Here is an 18,064-nt window from a genome sequence, read left to right on the forward strand (position 1 = left end):
GTTATCACATATAAAGCCATTATACCAATGGATTTGAGGAAATCAAGGAGAGATGGGAAGGATGTGAAAGGTAGAGAGGGATGGAGGGACAGAGGATAAAGCCATGTGAATTACCTTGTTTCAATGTCAATCAATAAAACCATGTAAGACCACAATAACTCCATCAGTTAGGAACCCTTTTTACCTTAATTCACACTCTGTATTACACTCCTCAAAGACACTTGGTACAGTGGGTAAATGTTCACATCTTTGATCAGACACTACCACATGATCACTTTTACGTATGCATGTCATTCTTCTCCTTCGAATACCTTGAAAAAGCATCAAAAGAAGAAAATAAAGGGCTAAAATGCCATATGGATTCCATTTATCAAGTAGGAACTGAGATATCCAATTAACACAAATTTCTGTACACAGCAGATTCTGCACAAACATGGTCCTTTGTGCAGCTCACTACATTCCACGTGGAGAACAACCTTTCCCAGTCACCTCTTCCATCTCCCAGCTGTCCTACAGTGGTGTCATAGGATATCAACTTCCAGAGAAACTACAGAAGTGCAACAGTCCATTTACTCATTAGGCTAAGTATTCCAAATGCATTATGAATGTCCTGCTAATTAACATATATCCTAAACCACCATGTTAACTTAGACGTTGTGATCCTTTCCCTTAAAGAATCCGAAAATTTGATCACAGGGTATCTAAAAGATTTTGAGTTCTGGGAAAAATACTACAGTTGATAGCTGTTCTGATTCTCTGGCACATCAGCATGTATAAAGCCTAACTCAAAACCAGAAGAAACTCATAATCACCTATTTTCAGGCTGTTCTACCACACACTAATAGGAGTATTTGTCAAAAATCTGTGTACATACACTTCTATATATACATATTTCATAAATGCTGTGGCTTTATTTTTATAGTCAAATGGCCTAAAGAGTAACAGCTTAATATAATCAAATATATCTTTAAACAGCTTTGTCCCATGATAGCAGATAATCAAAGAAAGACAAATAAATGAGTATGAAAGACACCAGACAAATCAGTGATCACCTGGAAATGATATAATGGAAGCCTAAGGAATATTAATAGACATACAAGACCACTTTACAAGAATGTATTAGATTTGATTCCACCTTTTTTTAATAAACCACTCCTATGTCTCCAAACATAGGTTTGAATACAGATTTGTACTGCATAAGTACTAAAAATAGCAAAAACAAAAATCAGAAGCTATTCTGTCCTTAAAGGCTCTATGAACTTAAAGTTTACTGAGGGTAGCAAGTTTCTTCCTTACAAGCAATAGTGAGAAGTCAGAGAACTTAAGATGAATCCCTTCCTAAATCCCATCAGGTCTTTGGTTCTGGTGATAAAAATACTTCACAGTACCTTGACACATCTTGCTGCAGTCTTGCCAGGGTCCATAAGGATCCCATGTAAACAGATCACTTCCATCTTCTATTGGGACATTGAATGAATAACGCACATCAGGGTTGTATAAATTTCCTACACACAAAACCTTGATTGAGATAAAATGATAGATGTTTTTCAGTGAATTTGAACATAAAATTATGAAGCTAATGATCATGTAGGAAATTTTCAAACTTATGAAGAAAGTAAACATGCACCTGTAAGATTAGTTCTTCTTCAACTCTATAAGTGCTGTTAATTCGTTCTATTGTATTGTTTGAACCACTGTACTCAAAAATGGCTCCTTGTATATTGATTTCTCTTTTTGACATGCTTACAACAAAATTTCCATTCAAGATAAAATTTCCGTGGGTATCTGATAAAGCTGTAAGTGAAATAAAATATTGGAAACATATTTAGTTAAAAGGTTCTATCAATAATATCTCACCAACACATAGCTTTACTTTAGTCAATGCAAAAAGTTCTATCAAACAGATGACATTAATGAATTCAATCCTAACCATCAGTAGCTTTCACCTGGGCAGTGGTCATTGATTTTCTAAGCCATGGATTTTCTCTGCATTATAGTAATTAAATAATATTTGTTTTGCTGAAGGGCTGACTGCAGTCCTGACTTTTAAATTTGGCTAGGTTCTGCTACTGCAGAGGGAGACAATAATTATTGGCATTTCTGCCCTATTCTACAGCCCACATCCTCATATTTGCTATAGCTACTTCTAGTGAAGTGGGTTTTAAAAGTAAACTTGAAAGTAAAAATAAATTCTTAAGCATCTGTCATTGTAATTTAATACAATGACCTATTTGCAATAATAAAGATTAATGACAAGTTAAACATTTTAAAAATAAGGTAAAATTTGTAATACAAGATGCTATTCAGGCATTACTACATTTGAAATGGAAGCTAATGTCATGGGGCAAGGGTTGTTTCTGGGCAACAGGTGACAAGGAAAACATTTTGAGAATTCTGAAGTTTGTTGGATAGGATGACAATGGAAGCAGAGACAGAAGGTAAATATGCTTCAATTTTTTTTCAGGCACTTCAGATACAATGTACCTACTGTGAAATAGAACAATCAAGATTTTTGGTAGGATGTATTTATGAATTCTTTGTTGCCTACACACACTTGCAAATTTAGCAGCTTGTGACAATCTTTATACTATTTATGTACCAGACATAATAGAAAAAGAGAAATATGAGACAACTGGTAAGTTTTCTTATGGTAAGACTGCTTTGTTCATAAAAGAAGTGTATGCTTCCAAGATTTAAACCAACAAATACCTACATTATTCCCGAGTTCACTTGTGGCGTTCCAATTAACATTGCAACAACAAAGTAAAAAATTGTCAAAATGATGCAAGGTGCTATAATTATTGTCTGATGAATGCACATACTTATCTAAGAACTAGAAGCCTTAACATCATCTACTTAGATACAAGTTTTCTGAATCTTTTTTCTGTAGTACCTACGGAGAGACTCAGGCCAATGAATATACAAAATAGTTAGATATTTTCCCAGTCTTTATCAGACTTCTCATAATATACATCCAGAGCAGATCTTTGTCAAAAGCACAAAACCCATCCACCAATGTTACACACAGGAGTCTTTTACCAAGGTAGTTGTCATCTTCTGGCTTCCCTGAGTAGCTGTGCTGTTGAACATCAATGTTTGTTGCTCCTTTGGGAATATTTACTACAACATTGTAACCTGCAAATTAATTAAATACAAAAATAGTCAAGAATTAGTAAATATGAAAATACTTTTCATTCACAAAACCCTACATTGCACCAGAGACAACCAATACTGAATGCTTTCATATGTCAGGAAGTGTTAGGCTCTGTGTTCAGATATGTGAATTCAATCCTTTTCCACTAACAGGAGCTCAATCTACTCCAAAGAATCCCTAGAGAGCAGAACTACTCTAGAAAGCAGTCAAGTATATCAAGAGGGACTCAGGCAACACTGTGACTGCTCAAAATGTAAACTTTTACAAAAAGCTGGGTAAGCCACTTAACATGAAATATCTCCATTCCCGGTTTATGAAATTGGGGTAGCTTTTCTCTCACAAGAGTATTTCAAGACAGCACACTAAAGAATGAGTCTTCAATACTAAAATACTGCCGTGTTGCAGTCCATCCATATGCATAGGTAGATACAGCTGTTAAATTAGCCATGCTTGATCCACCTTCTTCTGCTTAAAATATTCAGTGCACTCCCTTCAAAATATAAATGCTTCACAAATGAGTCACCATTTCTTGTAATATCTCCAAGTAATATTATGGTAGCCTTGTTACCAGGTAACAAAACAAGGTGCATCAAAATCTATTTTTTAAAAAAGGTGCGCCGCACATAAACCTGGGTAAAAAAATCCAAACATGTTTCTCACAGATGCTAAACATTAATTGAAAAGGATACTTACGGCTGAGAAAAACTGAGTATGGCAAATATTGGAAACAAATAAAAAATAAAAACATGTAATCTGAGGTATTAATAAAAAATGTGATAATTTTTCCACTGTATTTAACAACATTACTGTGGTTTTAATTGCTGTACCTCTGTGGGTAAACATTTAAATGGCAATATCCTTTTCACTCTGCACTGTGTTTGAAAGGGATAGAGTTATTTTTCTTCACAGCAGCTGCTAGGGGCTGTGTTTTGGATTTGGAGTGGAAAATCAAAATAATAATTTTGATAATTCAGGGATATTCTAATTATTGCCAAGGAGAGCAAGGCCTTTCTGCCTCTCCCCCACTCCATCAGCAAAGAGGCTGGGGGTGCATAAGAAGTTGTGAGGGCATTCAGATGGACCCCAGCTGAGCACAGGGATATCCCAGACCACATGGCATCATGCTGGGCACATGAAACTGGGGGAAGAAGGAAGGGGAGGATGTCCGGAGTGATGGCATTTGTCTTTCCAATTCACTGTTGCGTATGACAGAGCCTGCTTTCCTGGCTGGACACCTGCCTGCCCATGGGAAGTGGTGAACCGATTCTTGCCATGCTTTGTGTGCACAGTTTTTGCTTTATCTATTAAACTGTCTTTATCTGAACCATCTGAGTTTTCTCACATTTATTCTTCCAGTTCTCTCTCCCATCCCACTGGGAGGTGGTGAGTGACTGACTGGCTGTATGGTTCCAGCTGGGGTTAAGCCATGACAAATTTCATAATTCATTAACTTCCAAATGCTTTTAATCCATTAAAACTAGGCCATGCATTTAAACGAAGATTTAATCTAATTACAGGTCCATCACATTTACCAGCTGGGGGCAGCACTGCAATTGCAAACTGACAAAATGCATGCTCTGGATAAATACAGTTTGGTCAATCTTTCAACATACTGGGAGGAAAACCAAAACACAGTTAAAAAAGCCCCTCATCTCACACACTGAAGACCTAGTGGTAATAAAAGAAAAGAAGACAAAATACGGGAGGAAACTATAAACAAAACTACATAGCATGTTGTCAAGGATACACAAAGAGAATAAATCACATACTGGGACACTGAGAATGACCATTGTCCAGGAAAGCCTCAGATACTATAATTTGATGCAATAATAATAGCCAACAGAGTAATAATGTGTACATGATTAGAATACCGTCTCCTAAAATGGAAGCCAAGTAAATTAGTATTTTGCTTTAATGAATCTTTGATTATTTCTTCACTACTGTTTACACAGTTACTTACATCACCACAACTGCATGAATGCAAGCACACACCACAGGCACTATTATCAATTCTAACTTCTGCCTTAGTAAAGTGGCTCATATCAGTTTGAAAGGGAACCAAATTAATTTAAAAGAAAAAGATCAATGCACATCAGCATACTTAGCTTGTGATCCTAATTCAGATGTTTTTTTGAAAATAGTATTTCCTCAGACAATGCCTTCTGTCATTAGCCTAGAGATGTATTAGACCTCCCATGGAGACTGGAGTTTTAGCAATCAGCTGACTGCATTTTCTTGTTTGCATGGCTGTATTCCTACTTGAGCACACCCTGTGATAATCCCAGAAGTTCAGCACACTGTTCATTAGTTTAACTCAGCATTATCTCTTATATGCTATAATTCAAGAATCTGAACATAATTTGAAAGAGTCCACAAACCATAAAACCAAATAATAACTCAAGGTTTTCCTCATCCTGAAACATGGGGGCTTTTTTTCCCCTCCAACTTCAATTTGAAGGAAATAAGTCTGTGACAATGGAAATTCATTAAATAGGAGAGAGTGACAGTCTTGACCATATTTGCATAATAGCAGTTTCACATAATGGTCACTTGACTTGTAACAAACATGTGTGTGACAGAATTAATGTACTATCTATAAGCAACTTCCTAGGACAAACACACAAAAAAATAAATGTATTTGTATGGGAAGCGTAGCTGTATATTTTTTTTGGTAATTTTGATGGCTGTGTGTGTGCCTTCTGCCAGGGGAAAAGAAAATCCAACAGGATACTTGGCATACTTTCTTCTTCAGCAGCAATCCCTTTGAAGATCCTATTTGGCAGCTCTCCAGGTATAATTTTCACTTCACCTGTGGTCTCTTTCAACCAGTGAAGTGGCATGAAGGAGCCTCTAGGCTGATATTAACCTGGAGACCTCTGTCCTAATGTTCTATGCTCTAACTACTTAACTGCACTGGTACACACATACAGTAGTCTCTCCATACTTCACAGAAAAGACTACATATAGAAGAATTATCGGTAGCTCTATTAGAGAAACTAAATCAAGTACATAAAAATTACAACTTTCGCATTCACTACCTGTCAATGAGGAGGAAAAAAAATAGTTACCCCTGTTCTCTGGAAGGAGGAGGCTCACATTTCACAGGCTGTGTTTTTTCACTCTAGGAGAAAAGGAACCTCATCAGCTGCTCACAACACAAACTTCCTGCTATCTCTTTACACAACTAAAATGAGACATTGGAGTATGTCCTTCAGGTGCAAAGTTTCAGACCAGAGAATGCAAAGTACAAAGAAGGAAGCATTTATCCTTTTAAAGTACTTTTACTCTCATAATTTCTTTTATTTTTGGCTTTGACCTTTGAGGAGGTTGATTTTTTTTTTTTTTTTACTTGAGTGGGTTAGGATGTCATAGTGTTTGCCTCTGCGTCCTTGAGAATGAAAATCAAAGGTGCTTTTTACTGATAGAGGCCCTAAAGAGCACACACTGAAATCCTGCTTCCTTAAACATAATTTCTAAGCCATAGTGAAGTGTGCATTAAGATTTAAAAAAAGCAAAACAAACATACCATAATGAGCACTGTTGAAAGTACCTGCAAGTGTCTTACATGAAGAATTATCACCACCACAGATTCCACATTTGTCTCTCCTTGCCTTCGAATTCAAAACATGATCACAGCCTGCTTGCTACAACAAAAAATAATACAAAAAAGACCCTGTGTCACTCAGCCCAATGGCAAATAATGAAAAAAAGTAATGTGAGCTTCCAACTACCCCAAAATATTGTTGTTCACGGTATATATCTGGTTTTCCTTGGCATTAAAAACCATCAATGGTTTTGGATTCTGCAATATAAGAACAAAATAGAATGGTGCACTCCCAATACACTCCATGTATATCAAGAACTGCACAAGAATACATAATAGTACATAAAGATTTTGTATAAAAATCAACATAATTTATAAATTTTTATTTATATTTACATTAAAAGTCTTGGAAGTCTAAAAGCCATATGTATATATACACAGTCATCAATTAATTTAAAGACTGTCATTACTGAAAAGAAGCAAAGGAGTACATATAGACTGTGCTGGTTGAACTAACATCAGCACAATTTTTGTTTATGTATCTTTACTTAAACTTCCAGAGGTTTTTTGAACTATGACAAACAGGACAATTCTCTTGCATTTCCTCTTTATTCAACCATATAAAAAGAATATATATTTTCTCCTCATTCTGAATTTGCTCAGTTTCACTGCAATCAGCAAAACCTCAAAAAGGCTTGACAAAGAAGTTTTGAGTGGTTAAAATATAGTACCTTGTTTCTCCCATCAAAATCTTGTGGCAATGCCACAGCTGCTATTAAGCAGAGTGCTGAATTGATTTAAGGGTCAGTTCCTACTGATATTACAGTAAAGTAATAATTACATAATCTATCTAGCCTTGGATTTTCTACTGTTTAGTTCCTTGGTAGCAGAAATACAACGCTAACAATTACACAGCATGCTTCTTTCCTCCCTTTATGCTAATTTTGGACCAGTTTCTCATCAGTTAATATTGAACAATATTAACTCTTTCACATATGAGGCTTAATGAGGCAAGGCTGTGGGTCTTAAGATTCAACTATATGTTCTTAATTTAATTACTTCCATTTTCAGATCTTTAATTTGATAGGTAATAAAATTAGCTTAAGTGAACTCAAAACATCATATTTTCAGTAATATTTAATAGTATTAATATTTAATATCTACTTTACCACCTGTTAAAGTTTATTTTAATAATTAATAAGTTTAGATTTAAATACCCTGCATAAGCCTTGAACACAAAGGTCATTGGTTTCTGCTCCACAGGGAGTACCATCAGCAACTCTGTCCTTCAGCTGATAGTAGGAAGTTGTTCCAGAAACTCGGCAAAAAAGTTTACAGCGATCTTTCATAGAAACTGGAAAGAAAATCCAAGAGGTTTCTTGTCTGTTTTAAAACTTCATTTAAAGTAACATTTTCATTGTATTAATTGAAAGATGTGTAATTACTTACTACCACTGTATTTTGGAAGCCAGCGAACAGCAGAAGTAAGACCATTGATATTAAAGTGTTTGCCATCAAATTCAGAGCACTGTTGCTCCCGAAAATCTTCTTTGCCTTTTGGACATGAATCAGTATTACAGGACCGAAATTTCATCCTGCGACCAACACAGTACTTTCCTCCATTTTTTGGCCTAGAATAAAGGTAAATATAAAACACACTCATTTTTTAAAAAAATTCTGTTTTCCACAAAAAGCAGCCTCAGCCACTGATCTAAAGAGGAAAATCTCCCACAGCATTCTGACAGCTGTGTAACTGACTTGCACACACACACACAGTAAGCTTCTACTGTGCATTCAGTTATACCCTAAATAAACCCAATCCTTGTAAAATACTGCTGCTGAGGTGAAAATCTCACTATGGATGTTTATTGATGCATTATTAGTTTTACTTACAACTACAACTATTTTGCCTGGGTAAAAGGCAAATGAAATAATTTTAATGCTTTTATCAATTTAGCTGATATTACAGTCAAATTTTTACACAAGCAGCACCTCTCTCAGTAATTTGAAATTATTATTGTACAGAGTGACAAAGAAAGAAGACGATTAGGAGCTGGAACAGTCTCTTCTCTAGTCCTAATATTGGTTTCACTTTGGGTTCAAAAGAATAGAAAGGGAAAATTGTGGAAAATACCCCATTTACTGTAAAGTCTAAAATACATTTTAACAGTTATACACCCTGGCACAAAGTAATTCAGTATTAGTATGTTCTTGGGGAAGAAAAAAATAATAAATCAACAGCATACTGATACTATCAATCACTACAGACTGAAAGAGGCATTATCTAATGGCAATCTAGTCTACTGCCTCTTACTTATCAGAGAAAATAAGATAACCTGGGCCATTTGATTGAAGTTCATTTATCCTACTGATACTATCAAGCTGACATGACTTCCTAGAAAAACCCTGAAACTTTTCAGCCACCAGCTGTGGTTCTGCTTCTTGACAAGTTAGGGGAAAGGTTCTCCTTGACTTTTGTTACAGAGAAAAAAAAAGCCTACATGGAGTTATTCAGTCAATGTAATTTTCTAGTTATAAAGGTAAGTTTTAAAAGCCTTTGTTATAACCAGTGCTTCTTGTGGGTTGTTACTGGTGGTGATGCAGTGGAAAAGTCTTAAATCAAAGCAAATCAAGTGTTTCACTACAGAGATTAGTAGGGAATACATATATTTATTTTTGCATTTTTCACTGCAAAGAAAGTATCTAATGTTTAAAGAAACCTCAACAGTTAGAGTAAGTCTAGAAGAAAAGACCCTGCCAAACTAAGGTTTTAGAAAAAAACTCTGTAAGAATGGATAATATTGCTGAAAGACATGAGTAATCTATAAATCCTCAGCATATTGGAGTCTGTAAATTTATCTCTTTCCAAATGTGACTGAAACAAGCATTTTTTACTGGCACTTCAAACTGACTTGCACAGCCCACAATACCTCTATTTTATTTTGAGCCAACCCGTAATTTTTTAGTATCTTCATTATGTAAATATAAAGCATATTGAAACATAATAAAATGTAAAACACAATAAAAAAAACATACTCTGGTCGATTACACAGCCTGGTGGTGCTCTTGATTCCACCTCCACAAGTTCTTGAACATGAACTATAAGGTCCCCATGGTCCCCATTCCCCATCTACAGCACGCAGCTCCATTTCTCTGCTCACACAAATTCCATGGCGGCAGTGCTGCACAGTTGACAAACAAAAGAAAATTCCTAATTCAAGCAAAAGGTTACTGAATATTTAAGGCATACGAAGAACAAAATTTAAGCACTCAATACTCTTATCTGGACCTGAATATTTTCGAAAATGTTCAATTTCCTATAAGATAACTTAACCAGTAGTCATGTTTTTAAAGATGCTATCTAGAGTCCTTTGATGGTTAGGAAATCTACTGGATATTGAATATGTATCTGTCTTGTCATTTTATCCAAATATCTCTAAAATATCTTGAATTACTGATATATTTTCATCATAAAGGTCAAACATAGATTTACAATTGTCATTTATGTACAAGATTTTTCAATTTAATTTTGAATTCGTGCTGACACAAAAAGTGAAAAGTTGTAAGAAACCATCAAGAAAAACAGGGTTTTTTGAATATCTCAAAAGCTAACTATCTAATGGTATTGTTTGGAAAAAGCAGACAAGCATTTAAGACTTGATTATGTAAAGCAAGATGATGCTATAGATTAATTCTTGAACTCAGACTTTCACACCTATAACAAAAGGTGTAAATTATTTTAATTTATTTATATATTATGATTTTTTTATTTACTACTAATTTAACAAAGCTATTACCATTAAAATCAAGTTAATAGTTAAATTAAAAAACTAACAGTAAAGAAATAATAACTCTTAGAGCAAGATACTACTGTGCAATGCCTACTCTGTTAACTTGAGAACTTATGCTTGGTGAAGAACTACCTATTTCCACTAAAAAATTACATAAAAGATGAATTTTCATTTCATCTGCTGGGACTGACATTATTAAGAAGACAATGACTGCAAGACTATTTTTCTGTGGTCATGTCAGTTAGAAGACTTCACCACACCGTAACTGTAAACTTTTATTATTTATAGAAAGTAATTATCTTTTTTTTCCCCAGAAACATCAACCTCTTGCTTCTAAGTATTTACTATCCCTGTTCCTGGCTGCAAATATGTGTCCACTTCAGCGGTTATTCACAAAGTACATGACTAAAAAGTCTAAGTGAGAATCTTATGATTGGTGCATGTGTGACTTTTTCCAAAGAATCCACAGGAATTACCAGGACTAATCCTACTGGTGACTTACAGCAGCTGGAATTCTAGTTTACTTGTATCCTTTAGAAAATCCCAAGCAGTACATTTGAACACAACATAGTGGAATATTTTACATACTAAAATAGAATATTTACGAGATACTATAATTTCAGCACAATATAACCTGCTGACTTCTATGTGGAGAACATGTCAACTTTGCCCTCGACCTCAAACACCTTCTTGTCTGGAGACAAGACACTGGCCAGGACTGAATACATGGGGTCAATGCTCATACATAATAGAGTGAATTCTTAATTTTCGATGTCTGTTTGCAGACAGAGGATTAGACTGTCCATTAATTAGGTCTGCTGTCAGGAGGAATTCTGCCAGTCATATTGACAGGGAGTGGCTCATTCCATCTTTCCCTGCAGGAAATATAATATATGGATCAATCACCAGAGCAGGTTATATCAACTCAACTGCTTGTTATTTCTGAAGCCTAGGCTTTGCCCTTCTGCAAGATAAAAGAGTCTCAAATTACCTTAAACTCTAGAAGGACTTTGATAAATAAAGTCTGATTCATTTAAGAACCTCTGATACACAAAAGATTAAATAATAAACAAGAATTAAACCTTGTTTTCACAACTAATTTAAACATTACATAGAATTTCTTAAGACTTATTACAAATTTATTATATGAACTATCAAGAAACAAACTTTGCTGAATACACAAAAATTGTGTGCAGTCTTTCTGGATATAGCTGACTGGCAGAAAACCTAAATCTTGTTCAGTGGTTTTATCATTGCCTAAAATAACTCCTAGGTACAATTTTTTCCTAATCAGTGTATGTTTTTGCTATATTGATACTTATGTTCACGTGCTATCAACCATTTTGTTCTCAAAATAGGAATTTGTGACAGAATCAGGTTCTCTTTTCAGGCTTCTGCCAGAGTTCCTAATCCAACCTGATGAAAAAATTGCCTGCCTGTGTAATTCCCCGTCACACCAACTCTTGCATATAGGCTATATCTTTTGAGCTCTTTGAATGCCTTCAGCTAAGAATATGATCATTCCAGGTGATTCTCAAACCCAAAGCAAACACAGAACAAAAGCTGAACCTTGGCACAGAACTGCGCAAACGATCCAGTCAATAGGCCAGACCAACATTTAACACTAAAACTAATGCTTTAGCTTAAAACCAAAAAGCCACCATTATTTCACTGCATATGAATTCTCACTGGAGTGCTTACTGTGAATTTGTATTATTTTTTTTCAAGATGGCCTTCAGGTACCTTTACATCCAAGCCTTCTAGTATTTAAAATCAAATCCCTAGCAATCAAAGGCAGACTTTCAACATAGTCCATCCATAAGGTAAATGAGGAACATTAAGGATTTGCCTTTCCAAGAACTGTCCTTAGCATCTTAGGAAATAATGTTTTAGACTGAAGAATCTAAATTCTCCTTCACAAAATGAATACGGCATTATAATATAGACAGTGACCCAGCATTTAGGTTCTTCTTCAATCCAGAAAAAACATTTACAATGACTTCAAGGGAGATTTCAAGAAAGGAGGTGCAAAACAAAACTTTATACCCATAGCAGTATAATTTTGATCCATAAAAATGCAAAGCATATGCTCACATCTGGGATTTTAATAGCTTATTCAACAAACTTGTCTCGGCTATTATTCTGCTGCATGCCTACAGAAGCAACATGATGAAGTCACAGTAGAAAACTTCAGCACCAGACATGTTCCAGATGTTCCTCTGTGTTGGCTTGAATCACTACTTCACTGAGAATAATATGATATACAGAGCTTTCATAAACTTAAACATAATTGCTAAAATTTTTTTCTACATTTTTTATAGCAAATATAGCATATGCATCATGTAAAGTGGTTATCACATATAATCCCAAACATGCAGATTGCAGCAAGTGTCAAGGCTGCTCTAGTCAAGATCAACAGTTGGTTTTCTGTCAAAAAACTGAGAAGTGCTTCAAATTTGCAATCAATAAACCTAGGAGTACCCAATTTTTTTTTCATTAATAATCTCCTTATAATAAGCACTTTGAGTCTTTCCTATGACCTATGACTTGATAAATTGATTCTGAGAGCTTCCAATTTGTCTCTTACCGACCTTGCTAGATTTCCAGGAAAGCAAGCATGAAAGAAATTATTAAAGCATTACTTGACAGGCTATGCTCAAATTTGACTGAATCAAGGAGTGGTAGATGCATGCAGAACAGGACTATTTCAGGTTATTTTTTAATTTTAAAATAAATTTTATATAAACAGGACTATTTTCAGATTATTTGCTAATTCTGACTAGAACAGGATTTCAGCTCCTCTGAAATCAGGCACTTCCCACACAGCCCACCAAGATGAGAAGTGGGACCCTAAGGCACGTAAAACACCAGAGCAGTTAATAAAATGAGCATACAAGGCAGAAGAAATGGAGCTTGGAAAGACATATAAGTGAAGGTGTCACTAAAACACCTCAGGTTTTTATCTCTGTGGCATGGATTCTCAGACAAGTCTACATTTATTATTCAAATGACGTTATCTACAAAACCCACAATATTTGAATTTTTTCAATGTTTTAAATTTTTATTGCAAAAAAATCTGCATACTTATTTTTCCCTTGAAACTTCTAATTTTTCTGAAATTATAGCTCATAGAAAAATACTTCACCGAAATCCCAGTTCACAGAAAAAAATTTATGGTTTGAGCCCATACTTTACTCTGTTCTTACAGTTCAAAAGATCTGCTGCTGCTTTCCAGATGGCGAACATATTCCCCTATTCCCAACTCTGATAAAATCCATCTGATTTTTTTATACTTACTTTACATATATATATATATATAAAAATATATATAATGATTTATTCATTCAGATTCAGTATCTTCATGTATTACATTCATGAGGTAGTCAAACTATGCAACAATTCTTAATAGTAATCAATAAATGGGTACTACCTACAAGTGAAGAACAGCAAACATACATCAGAATTAGATGGGTATTTCTTTTACTGTTCAAAGCAATTCTTTGTTGCTCTGCATCCCCATTCTTAGTTGTCCCTGTATCCCTGTCTTTTATGCCAAAAGAACTAGGATGAAATCTTAATTTACTCGATAGCCATTCTGAATATTTTTAGATGCTAGCTCAATATATATTACATATCTACAGGGAACAGAACTGATTAACATGTCTCTAAAACACAAAAATGCACATGCTTTCCAATCCAACTGTTACTTGTATCATGTGAATTCCTTCTTGCTGTTAAAGAGATTTTTCCAAACTTCAGTTGTTTTTTTTCAATGTTTAAGGAGCAAACTGCCATTATGTAGAACACTGGGATAGCCCCAGGATGTGGAAAAGTTTGGGTCAGAATCATATAGCTACCTCCTACCTCTCCATTCCAATGCTCCAGGAATCAAGAGAATACAGGCATATTTCTGTATTTCCCAGGAATCCAGGAAGAATCAGAGTGCCTCAAAAAATAATAATAAACCACTCACACTTTATTGGGAATTTTTGCTGTTATTTTCATAGCAATAAAGACTTATTCTGAGAATGCCACTCCTGGGAGATAGGTGGTTTCAACAACTTTTCGTCTTTGAAGGTGGGAGTTTTCTGACTCAGATATGCTTCACTAAATTCAACTGTTAGAGCAATGCATAGAGCAAGATCCATTAATATGACACATGACATTTGAAATCTGATCTTAAGTAGTTGATACTAAAATAAAAAAAATACTTTAATGGATCTTTTCTCTACCCATCACAGCAATAATATCACAAATGCCAAATACAAATCAGTTTAGCTTGCTGGAAAATATTAATTACAATTAGTAGTAACAACATCTTATGCCCATTAACATTAGCAGCAACTTGCAGCCTAAGCTTGAGAAGAGCTGTCCCCCAGTCAGGAACAGACAACAATTTGTCAGATTAATTAATTGCTGTTCTTTCTTACATCTTTCAGAGGCAATGACTGTAATTAGCTCTTTACTTCCTAGAAAAAAATGGTTCCACTGCACTAATTACATAAAATAGGGTTTTGTATTCTTATATAAAAGAAATCCTCTGATGCTGGCGAATTAGAGTCAATCTAACTGAAGATTACTAATGAAGTTTACATAAAAGATGAACTTCCTTTCTGATGAGTGACTGACTGAAAAACGGGTTAAACATTGTAACACCAACAGCATACATAGGCTATAATCAAGCAAAGCTTCCACTACAGCCTTCAAGTAACTTCTAATCTTGCAAGACAGAAAGAAGCCATTTGAGACAATTTACCCACTACATTTGTTATCTATTAAGACACTGTTTTCAAATTCCTTGCTAGTATTGTCTTACCAAACATGGGATCTTTTAAGATTAACAGTTGTTGGGAAAAATTTAGAAATAACTGAGTGAAATTTAGAAATAACTGAGCCTATTATACAAAGGAATTAAATTAAAATGTCTAATCATTTTTGAACATATAAAAATATTTTTTTAAAAACTTAACTTTGCTCCCAGACACTGAAACTGCCAAATCACACTACTATATAAGCTGAACATAATAAACCACTCACACTTATGATAATTTCTGTCATATTGCACCATGTAAAAAATTTTAAAAATATTTATTCTCACAATACACTGAACAAGTAAGAGAACACTTCTGTTTGCTGGTTGTGAAGTGACATATGAAGAAGCCAAATACTAGACCAGTAAAGGACTTAAACCCCTAATTTCTGTTCACTTTCCAAACTACATACAAATCCAAAACTAAAAGTTTCAAATCTTCACTGGAAACTGGATACAACTAGCCTCCACCACTACTGTTGCCTTGACTATATCTACCAGTTAGATATTCATCACCCATATGGACAGCCCCAGAAAGGCTATATTGTCGAAGTTTACAGATCAGGATCTGCATTCAAAGACTAGCAAATGAGGAAGCAGGGAGTGGCACCTTTATCACCAAAAAACTCTTTACCAAATAAACCAATGAGCAGAATATAGGAAACACAATTTTCACTTATTTTTTAAATCTTTTAACCTGTTTTAGTCAATGCATTCAATCCATAGTTCAAGCAGCCAGGCAGCCTTATACATTGGAATATAAATGAGAAGAGAGCTCCTGTTTTTAGCAATGAACAGACCCAAGTAACCTGAATTATGTTACAATAGGCAAGACAGAAAATTAACACAAGTTATGCATGCTTAAGGCACCTGCTGGAGTGGGTGAAGAGGTCTTGACACGTGCTTTCATATTTTCTCTAAAACAGATACAAATAACTACTGAGACCAGACACTAATGCAAAGACTCCTTCTTTCCAAAAAAAAGAATACACCTGTACCTAAGTGGCTCATACGTAAGTTGGTCTGGTTCAATAAGACAAAACACACTTAAGGGATGTCATATTTCAGACAATTCTACTTTGGCCACTACCAATCAGGAAAAAACCAACTTATTAGGCATGAGCTGAACATTTCAAACAGAAGGAAAGATGTCAACTTCCCCCTGACTTCTTTCACCTACTTTTAACCAGTGTGGCACCTGTAAACTTTAATAATTACTCTGAATAGACAAACTGTGGGTGTTTATGTGACAAGATTACAGAACAAAGAGAAACTGCAGGTAAAGTCAGGTAGACAATTTTCACACAATCAGTATTCTATAGGCACAGTATTGTCACACAGTAAGCACTGATCTTTGTTACCTACATCCAAAATTGCAACTACTGAGAAACAAAACAAGGCTTACCATTCCTACACCACAAACTGTTCCATCAGCCAAAGGCATGTGCTGAGTACGACAGCCCTTGTGAACACCTTCTGTACTTGTGCACCATAAGCGTTTGCATTGTTTCTAAAAAGAAAACCAGATTACTTTTGTTGCACTTGCAATACCGTTTTAGACATTAGTTGCAATTATTTTTATTTTCTCACACTGTGCAGGCTTATTGTTTGCTATTGTACTAGCATTTTTCACAGATAAAACCCCACAAAACCAAAATAGATTTTGCTTAAGACCAAGCAGGAATGTGGAATATCTGAAATTGATCCCATTAGATTAATAGATAACTTCGTTTTCTACTTCAGCAGAAAGTTTTATTTTAAAATATGTAAGAGGTTACAGTTAATACTGTGCACCACTGTTTCCATATAAACCCCCAGAAAAAGACTCTAAGTGAATTTAACAAGAATTACATATACTGACTAGAAAATTAAGCAGAAAGCCTCATTTTCAAATTTCTAAAAGACTTAACAGACAAATTACCTTTATGGATTACAAAATTTGCAAAGCAGTAACACTTGGGTGTTTGAAGTCCCCCTTCCCTTCTCTTCCCTTCCCTATTCTCAAAAAGCCTGACTCCTCTTAAACAACATTTTACCTCATCAAAAAGCTCAACTTAATTCAGTCTGAACCTCAGCTTAAATGCTCTTCTTTAAACAGCTCCAACAAGACATACAATACTGGTAGAGGAACTTTACAAATTGGTCCAAAATCTAACTATTCCTGTCAGCAGTGAATAAAGTCATAATTGCAATGCTGTTTACTGAACTCTTCCACTTCAAAAAATAAAACCTGTTATTTTAGTTATTTCAAGGTAAAATTACTCCCAAACCAGTAATTTTCACTAATTTTTAGTAGAGATTAAGCACGACTTTGTCTGGTTTTCACTCACCAGGTAAGGGCATACTTGTGACCCGATACCAAACGTAAGCTCACACTGCTTGTTGACATCATACATTGACCCAGGTAGTTGAGAGGAAAGATCATATGTTCCTCCACTAGGTTTGTCTAGGAGGCATTCACCATAACCAGTACTGTTGTAAAACAGGAACAAAATATGAATAAATCAGTCAATTCATTGGGAACCTTCTCATTATTCATAGAACATGCATGCATATCTCAGTGGAGTTATGGGTTTGCATGCCTACTTGCCTAAATAATGACTTTAGTTGAATTAATGAATAATGAAATATACCAGGTCACTCGATTTTCCTTTGTTGTATTCTGCATTTAGATCAACCAAACAACATAAAGTGCGGTTTTTTCTCATTTTTTAGAGGAAAGGAAAAGAAAGGTACTGCCTAAACTATACCCATCCCTTATTTTT

General features: G+C 35.0%; 1 protein-coding gene across 1 annotated transcript in view; it reads right to left on the reverse strand.

Moving 5' to 3' along the window:
• Nucleotides 1-18,064, reverse strand: part of ADAMTS20 (ADAM metallopeptidase with thrombospondin type 1 motif 20) — an 81,427-nt gene that overhangs the window by 34,032 nt on the left and 29,331 nt on the right. Inside the window, exons 10-19 of the mRNA XM_062491150.1 lie at nt 17,630-17,771; nt 16,705-16,809; nt 9,735-9,880; nt 8,148-8,329; nt 7,916-8,052; nt 6,681-6,798; nt 3,040-3,135; nt 1,628-1,794; nt 1,389-1,518; nt 185-311 (exon numbers count right to left, since the gene is read on the reverse strand). Coding sequence (XP_062347134.1) covers nt 185-311; nt 1,389-1,518; nt 1,628-1,794; nt 3,040-3,135; nt 6,681-6,798; nt 7,916-8,052; nt 8,148-8,329; nt 9,735-9,880; nt 16,705-16,809; nt 17,630-17,771 — 1,350 coding nt within the window. The remainder of the gene's footprint in view (nt 1-184; nt 312-1,388; nt 1,519-1,627; nt 1,795-3,039; nt 3,136-6,680; nt 6,799-7,915; nt 8,053-8,147; nt 8,330-9,734; nt 9,881-16,704; nt 16,810-17,629; nt 17,772-18,064) is intronic.

Source organism: Cinclus cinclus, chromosome 4 (assembly GCF_963662255.1).
Source record: "Cinclus cinclus chromosome 4, bCinCin1.1, whole genome shotgun sequence".
Taxonomy (NCBI): Eukaryota; Metazoa; Chordata; class Aves; order Passeriformes; family Cinclidae; genus Cinclus; species Cinclus cinclus.